The sequence below is a fragment of the Arachis ipaensis genome, chromosome B07, assembly GCF_000816755.2.
Source record: "Arachis ipaensis cultivar K30076 chromosome B07, Araip1.1, whole genome shotgun sequence".
In the NCBI taxonomy this organism is placed as follows: domain Eukaryota; kingdom Viridiplantae; phylum Streptophyta; class Magnoliopsida; order Fabales; family Fabaceae; genus Arachis; species Arachis ipaensis.
The window spans coordinates 3,570,240-3,578,288 of NC_029791.2; the positions used below are offsets into that span (position 1 = coordinate 3,570,240).

At 32.3% G+C, this 8,049-nt stretch overlaps 3 protein-coding genes across 8 annotated transcripts in view; 2 read left to right on the forward strand and 1 right to left on the reverse strand.

Moving 5' to 3' along the window:
* The window catches only part of LOC107608884 (serine-rich adhesin for platelets), a 10,504-nt gene extending 9,462 nt beyond the window's left edge, over positions 1 to 1,042 (forward strand). The window contains exons 5-6 of one of the 3 annotated variants that reach the window (XM_021107013.1): positions 587 to 696; positions 786 to 1,042. The gene's annotated coding sequence lies outside the window, so the exon portion shown is untranslated. Of the gene's footprint in view, positions 1 to 586 lie in introns of all 3 variants that reach the window. The other 2 variants (XM_016310646.2, XM_021107012.1) reach the window with 2 other exon arrangements.
* On the reverse strand, positions 387 to 1,839 carry LOC107608885 (HVA22-like protein f). 2 transcript variants are annotated; one of them, XM_021107016.1, is made up of 4 exons: positions 1,383 to 1,839; positions 1,155 to 1,214; positions 925 to 1,047; positions 387 to 834 (listed from the first exon to the last, which is right to left on the reverse strand). In XM_021107016.1, exons 1-4 carry the CDS (start codon positions 1,427 to 1,429, stop codon positions 561 to 563), a joined length of 504 nt encoding a protein of 167 aa, XP_020962675.1. In that variant the 5' UTR covers positions 1,430 to 1,839; the 3' UTR covers positions 387 to 560. The 2 variants fall into 2 exon arrangements, with proteins under 2 accessions (XP_020962675.1, XP_016166133.1); XM_016310647.2 differs by having other exon boundaries at positions 1,155 to 1,181; positions 1,383 to 1,822.
* On the forward strand, positions 3,451 to 6,597 carry LOC107609393 (zinc finger BED domain-containing protein RICESLEEPER 1). 3 transcript variants are annotated; one of them, XM_016311349.2, is made up of 2 exons: positions 3,451 to 3,706; positions 4,319 to 6,597. In XM_016311349.2, the coding sequence occupies exon 2, from the start codon at positions 4,328 to 4,330 to the stop codon at positions 6,314 to 6,316; it is 1,989 nt and encodes a 662-aa protein (XP_016166835.1). In that variant the 5' UTR covers positions 3,451 to 3,706; positions 4,319 to 4,327; the 3' UTR covers positions 6,317 to 6,597. The 3 variants fall into 3 exon arrangements, with proteins under 3 accessions (XP_016166835.1, XP_020962676.1, XP_016166836.1); XM_021107017.1 differs by having other exon boundaries at positions 3,461 to 3,706; positions 4,239 to 6,597; XM_016311350.2 differs by having other exon boundaries at positions 3,461 to 3,706; positions 4,307 to 6,597.

The window sequence follows — 8,049 nt, forward strand, 5'->3', positions numbered from 1 at the left end:
AGTGCAAAATTATTGCTAATTAAATACTTGTTAAAAATAATATTTATTGGTCATATAGCATTGCTCTAAGTTAGAAAAGATAAACATTCTTAACTTTCTTCCTTTTTTTTCCGACAAAAAAGAAAATTGTTGATGCTGCTTTCTAGTGATATTATCTATCAAAGTTCATTCATTCACATTTATCAATTGTTTTAGCTGTTTATTAATCCAATACGTAAAGGTGGAAAGGAAAAGAGGTTGAACTACTTTCATTTTACTACAAGAAACCCGCTAATCCCTCATTTAATTTATGCCTAATAATCCTTTGGCGAGATTACGCTTGTTATTGTTAGATTATCATTTTATTATGATATATTGCCGGGCGAATAGAAATGATTGCATGATCATCAGAAGAATTTTCGTTTCAGCATCAAAATCTAAAATAACATAACATGGCCATATAATTTCATGTAGATTACATAGAAAAATTTAATGCATATGTGAAGCCAAGTTCAGATTTGATGATTACAAAGTGGTTAATGCATCATGATGAGAGTCATTAATTAATTAAGAATACATGATCAGTGCTTGTTTGCTTCTCTCTCAGCAGCACTGATAACTTTTTCAAAGGCTTGAGGGCCATGCCTATCGATGTAGCGTTCAACAGCTTTCCTAGCATCAAAGCTCATCATCTGAATCGCCTTCTTGTTCTTCATGGTATAATCATTAGCTCCATAGCTCGTTACATTTATGTATCTCCTCACATAATTCTCATATATATATGCTGCTCCATTGAACATTGGCAGCACCAGCCACATGCATATTACAAGCTTCATGTATGGCCAAAACGGCAACCTGCACTTTGTAAAATTATTATTATTATTGTTGTTGTTGTTGTGTAATAAATATAACTTACGTAACAATATTATATATTCATGGACGTACCAAGATAGGACCTTATGAAATGAAAGCTCAAAGAGGGTTATGAAGGAGTACAAAACCCAATACGTTAGCCACTGTTGATCATCTAAGGTTGAAGGACTCTCAATCGCCCTCATTGATGCATATCTATAATATATACACAATCATATACCAAGCATTATTTTGTCATTCTGCATGTTTATTGCTTTCTTATTAACATTATTGTTATTGAAGAATATTATTAATTTACTTACAGAGGGTAAAGAAGCATTGCTCCTGGCCTGATAATAAAGCCAAAAAGAAAGGCTGTTATTCTATATGGACGAAATGTTAAATGAATTAATAATAAATAATAATAAGCAATATATATAGTTTGTGTTATATTTATAAATAACTTTTCATATTAATGTGTTGGTGTGGTAGAATATTAATTATAATATATATGCATGAAAGGAGAAAGATTAATTAATTTAATTAATTACCCTACTATTGTATCCAAATTTCTTGCCACTGTTCCAAGGACACCCATGATGACTGATGCTGAAGGTGTATTATTTTTTCAGATCTTTAGGATGACCAAGTTTTAGAAAGATTATAATATGGTTGTATTATTGTGGATGCATATGCGAATTAAACAATGGTTTGATATGTATGTGTTTATATAGATAAAATGTGTGGTAGAAGGTTTAATGTAGGAAGTAAGGAATGTTTGTGTTATGACCAAAAGTCTTCTTTTCTGTATGGAGAGGAAACAATCATAAAGATTAAGGAATATAATATATTTATATTCCTAAAGTTTTGAATATGCACGTGCATGCTTTGTAGTTTGGACTCGTGCATATCCTATAGCAACTAGCAAGAGAAACCATATTAATGCGTTACCTTGATCCATCTTTTTTCTGTATGGCTTAGCTTTTGTGGCATTATTGAGATTCTATGATTATATATTTATATGTATGAAGGTACTTATATTTTATATTATTCATTGAGTATTTAGTGTACAAGACAAGAAAGTATACATAAGATCCAATGTCTTGAAACCCTACATCGGTGGTTACTTTTACTTTTACAATATGGTGAGAATGTAACATTTGGGATGAAAAAATATGGTAACAAAGCATTCAACCATTAAAAAGTATTATGCAATGCACAAAATTGATTTTTTTTTCAAAGATAACAATACTCGAACCCGCAACTTCTAAATGAGTATGAGAAGATTATGTCATTTGAGCCATAGTTTTTTGGCCATATAATTGATTTGCATTGTATTGTTATATTCATTTTAATAAATTTAAATCATTTTAGTTCAATATTAGTAAGTTAAGATGGAAAAAAAATTATCATTAAAAACCCAAAAATAATTTAACATTAAATACGTAATTCAAACTTAATTTTCATATGTGATTTAATATACAAGAAGCATCATTCAAAATATATAAATACTTAAAGATCACTATAAAAGAAATATATTCAGCTAATAGTATTTTTTTCGTTGAAAAAATTTTCCAACTTAATCATAGTTATTGTGATGTATCTGTATACCAAGGAGAATGTCAAAATGTACCACTTCTTATTTATGATTTTTTTTTTATAAAATGCCACTTCAAGATAAAGTTTATTCTTAGAAATCTTTATTCTTCTTGTGCCTAATGAAGAGTGAGAGCTTGAACTTGAATATTTAAAAAAAAATGATCTAATAAATACCAATGTTACATTTTACATACACAAACAAAACCAGACACAAAAGCTTCTCAATTATTGAAACTGTTAAAGTGAACAGTGCATTCCACAAAACAAAAATTCAATGATAACCCCTTTTTCTTAGTATATATTCCTTCCAAGCAACATGTCCTTCTCTGGTCCCTATTGGCTGCATTTGCTTGTCAACAAGCACCACAGCATTATCATACTAATATTACAAGCAACAATGTTGCATTTTACAAAATACAAAAGTACTTAATGGCATATAACCTACTTAAGGGTTTGTTTGGGTGAGCTTTAAAAAAAATCTTTTTTTGAGTTATCTTTTTTCAAAAAATTTTATGTAAAAGTAAAAGTGATTTTATGTTTGGGGAGGTATGTTTCATGAGTCCATAACATGAATACAATCTAGCTCAAAAGTCAACACATATCCACAAGTCCAATCTTATTATGAAACAAAATCACCATGGAGAGTGAATTATTGTTTAAAGAACCTGAATTAATAAGAATGCTGGATGATAGAATTGACAAAAGGAAAATAGTCTTCTTCTAAGATCAACCAAGAGGAGCTGATAATTCTTACTAATAGCTAAAAAAGTTTCAGACTTTAATCACTCTAAACAAAAAATACGAAATCTAGAACCAAGCGCTGCAGCCATGAAAGTTTCAATTTTTCATCAAAACCAAGTTTGAGGGTTCACACACACGCGGCAGAGGGAGAAAGAGGTGCATTTTCGTTTTGGGCTATAATCAATTTGGGCCAGCCCAACATGAGCCCATATATAAATTTGGGCCCTAAACCATAAAAGAAACTAGAAATAAAAATAAGAATAATTATAATAGCGGTGGTGCACCGAAACGATGCGTTTAGAGTGAAGCTATATCGTCATCATCGTCGTCTTCTTCCTCCTCCTCTTCTTTCTGTTGTCCCCAACACATTGCATTGCATTAAATGCTACTCTGTGTGTAGGGTTTTCAGAGTGTCCTTCTTCTTTTCTCACATAGCATTTGAATTGATTCATCTTCCCTAAACAACTGCAGCTACATACATACAACAATCCCAATTCATCGGCGCTTCTTCAAATCCAAATTCTCACTCACAAAGGTACCAATTTTTCTCCCTTCTTACATAATTCATGTTATCATTTGGAAATGGATCATTTTTCTGCCTAAATCATTTCTGTGAGAATGTAATAAGAAGCAGCTGCTTGCAACTATTTAGTTATCAGGAAACTATGAATTTGATTTTATCGGAAAAAAAAAGGTTTTTTTTATTGTGAATTTTTTTTTGTTGTAAAGTGAAGGTTTTCTTTTCTCAATTCCGACAACAAGAACATGATAAGAGGCAAGTGTGGAATAGTTCTAGATAGAATGGTTTTAGGGTGATTACCAGAACATTCCTCACATATTTATGAAGTTATTTTGAAGTTTTGCTTAAACCATTGTTTCTTGATATGTTTTTCAAATAAGCGTGTACACCTAATGTTTTTAGAAGAATTTTCCTCCCAATCTCAAATATGTTGAGAGATTGGAAAGCTATGTGTTTGTTCTCTTATCTTCTTGTAATGTTGTACCTTCATTTGTTCATACTCATATGTATGCTCATTTTTCTATACACAAACATTTGATTATGCAAGGATTCTATCTCGTTCGTTTCATTTTACCTCGATAAATATGAAGCTTTTGAATTGAATTGGATGGAAAGCTTATTTGTCAGGTTCATGCTATGGATTTGTCGGATGCCGTAATTGTCAAATCCAGTAGGTTGAAGTCTGTTGTATGGAATGATTTTGATAGAATTAAGAAAGGAGACACCTGTGTGGCAGTTTGTAGGCATTGTAAAAGGAAATTGAGTGGATCAAGTTCGAGTGGAACATCGCATTTGAGGAACCATTTAGTCAGGTGTCAGAGAAGGTCTAGCCATGGCATAGCTCAATATGTTACAGCTAAAGAAAAGAGAAAGGACACAACTGTCACTGTTGCAAACTTCAACTTTGATAATAAAGATCACAAAAAAGATGACCCCCTTAGCTTCGTCAATGTTAAATTGGACCAGGAGCAGTTGAAAGATGAAAATGTGAATGCTGGAAACTGTAACTTCGATCAAAGGCGGAGTCGATTTGATCTTGCTCGAATGATTATTCTACATGGATATCCGTTGGCTATGGTTGAACATGTGGGTTTCAGAGTATTTGTAAAAAATCTACAGCCTTTGTTTGAGCTTGTGACGATGAATAGGGTTGAGGCAGACTGTATTGAGATTTATGACAAAGAGAAACAGAAGGTGAATGAGATGTTGGATAAATTACCTGGGAAAATCAGCCTTGGTGCCGATGTGTGGACTACATTGAATGGTTCTGAATATTTATGCTTGACTGCAAATTATATAGATGAATCATGGTTGTTAAGGAGGAGGATTTTAAATTTTGTCACAATTGATCCTTCCCATACTGAAGACATGCTTTCGGATACTATCATGACTTGTCTGATGGATTGGGATATTGACCGGAAGCTGTTCTCCGTTATCTTGGATAGTACTACCGGCAATGACGTTGCAATAAGAATTGGGGAAAGACTTTCGCAAAACAGGTTTCTTTATTGTAATGGTCAATTATTTGATATACGCTGTGCTGCGAGTGTTCTACATGTCATGGTTCAGCATGCTCTGGTAGCTATTAGTGAATTAATCAGCAAGGTCAGAGAAAGTATTCGTTATGTTAGAAGTTCACAGACAGTACAAGCAAAGTTCGACGGGATGGCCAAAGAAGTCGGGATTAGGAGTCAAAAATGCCTAACTGTAGATAATCCATTCCAATGGAATACCACACATTCAATGCTTGAAGCTGTCTTAGAATTCAAGGATGTTTTTATTCTTTTGCAAGAAAATGATGATGGCTGCACAGTCAGCTTATCTGATGTAGAGTGGGACAGAGTCTCTGCCATTACTAATTACTTGAAACTTTTTGTGGAAGTTACAAATGTTTTCACCAGGAGCAAGTATCCAACTGCAAACATATATTTCCCTGAACTATGTGATGTCAAGTTGCATCTGATTGAATGGTGCAACAATTCTGATGAATATATTAGTTCTTTGGCATTAAGAATGCGGAGCAAGTTTGATGAATACTGGGAGAAATGTAGCTTAGGTTTGGCAGTTGCAGCCATGTTAGATCCGAGATTCAAGATGAAATTGGTAGAATATTACTATCCACAAATCTATGGTAGCACTTCTTCAGCTCGCATCAACGAGGTTCTTGACAGCGTGAAGGCTCTATACAATGAACATTCAATATGCTCGCCACTAGCTTTTCATGATGAGGGTCTGCCGTGGCAAGTTGGCAGTGTTCGACTTTCCTTACCGACTTCTGCAAAGGACTCTAGGGATAGACTCATGGGATTTGATAAATTTCTCAATGAAACTTCCCAGGGCGAAGGCATGAAATCCGATCTAGACAAGTACCTAGAAGAGCCTCTCTTTCCACGCAATGTTGATTTCAGCATATTGAATTGGTGGAAAGTTCACACTCCCAGGTATCCTGTATTATCCATGATGGCAAGAAACATGCTAGGAATTCCGATGTCAAAAGTTCCGCCGGAGTTGGCCTTCAACACCGATGGAAGGGTTCTTGATCGCGATTGGAGTTCGCTTAATCCTGCTACTATCCAAGCATTGGTTTGTTCACAAGATTGGATAAGGAATGAATTAGAAAATTAAGGATTGATGCTAATTCTGCATGTCACTTCTTATAAACCATTGTAAGTTACATATTCTAACTCCATATTGCATTTTTTCTATTTGATCCAAAGGCATATGCAAACTTAGCAAGTGGGGTTTTAATTTTTCTTTTGGTTATTACATAGTCTCAACTTTTTGGATAATTGTTTTCGGTAACATGTTCTAATGAGAGGCAAATCATAGACATGTATAATTGTATATATGTGTCTTATCGATTGCATTCTCAACACTTCAAAGGAGGATGAGCCCCTTGCATTCAACTATTCTTTTCAGATTAAATTACAATATAATATGCTTCTAAGGGGGAAAAAAAAAGAAGAGAATTTTCTAGGCTAGAAATGAAAGTAGGTTTGGCACTTATGATTAATAAACGAAAGCTTCTCAAAACTGAAATGAATGTCCGTACTTAAGTACTCATAAATTGTTTATATAAAAGAGTCTTAACGTCAGTGAAATTTTTTTTTTTTTTTACTAAAGATATGAGACTCGAACCCGCAACCTCTTAATTGAGTATGGGGAGATTATGCCATTTGAGCTATTACTCATTGGCTAACGTCAGTGAATTAGTATTTTATAAAATAGGTTTCAAATATTTATCGCCTGTGTCAAACTCAAACCTCTTATTATTTGTTCTTAACACGATCATGTTATATCAAGGGAAAGTTTGATTGTTATAAATACTACTTAAGGTCCCGTTTGAATAAAGAAATGTTATATGCATTGTTTTTTTTATACTACTAATGTATATATTTTATTCTTAATATTAAAAGTGATTGATAATAAGTGAAACAAGGTAAAGAGTTTGTAAAAAAAGTATAAAAATATATATGTAAATAAAAAATAATTGATAATAAGTGAAAAAAGATACAAACAAAAATAAAAAATATACACAAATAATAATACAAACTTTATTTCTCATCATTTGAATATATCTTAAGATGATAAAATCAAGTTAAAATTACATAAGGAATAATCTTAATTCTTTTTCTAGCAAGTATTGAGTTGATAGCTTTGGCTTGCATAATGAATTTGCCTTCTCTACTTTTTAGGGTGTAGTTATTGTTCCTGTTCTAATTAATAGCAACAAATAATATTTTGAAAATGTTAGGGAGATAAAAAAAAAAGTCAGAATTTATCTTATTTAAAATATTAAATAAGATAAATTTTGACTATTTTTTGCTAATTCTTTTTTGTCATCAAACCTTTTTTATAATAATCCGTCTATGTTAGCTAGTAATTAAGCTTTTTTACTTTCTTTACCCATTTACATTCAAAGTAATTAATTCAAACATGCTGGTAAAACCATCACTTAGGTTATAATTAAGGTTAATTTCAAAGGTGTCTGTGTTCCTCATGTCAATGTTATGTCATAGTCATCAGGTTTTGGGATTTTGCTAGAAAATGGCAACAATTTCTAATAATTATTAAAGGTGTTGATCCATAGAGCTAGCATGTCCATCTAAAACTCCTCTATTGTATATTCTCTTTAGTTGCCAAACAATTAATTACAGCTCAATAACTTGTCTTTTTAATTTGTTGCCACATTTATCCAATTGGAATAATTCTAAACCCTGCTGGAAACAATTAATCAAATGTTGCTTTCCATCCACATCCATTATTTCCTACTATATCAACATCTTTAGCAAATTTTTTAAAATAAATAAATAAAGCCATTATTATTACCATATATTATGAACCATGGAATTCAGCAA

Bases quoted from the DNA above. Each gene is read 5' to 3' on its own strand.
- LOC107608885 (XM_021107016.1), bottom strand. From the start codon at position 1,429: ATGGGTGTCCTTGGAACAGTGGCAAGAAATTTGGATACAATAGTAGG. The intron at 1,215-1,382 runs GTAATTAATTAA...TCGTCCATATAG, and splicing joins AATTTGGATACAATAGTAGG to AATAACAGCCTTTCTTTTTG. The intron at 1,048-1,154 runs GTAAGTAAATTA...TATATATTATAG, and splicing joins GCAATGCTTCTTTACCCTCT to ATATGCATCAATGAGGGCGA.
- LOC107609393 (XM_016311349.2), top strand. From the start codon at position 4,328: ATGGATTTGTCGGATGCCGTAATTGTCAAATCCAGTAGGTTGAAGTCT.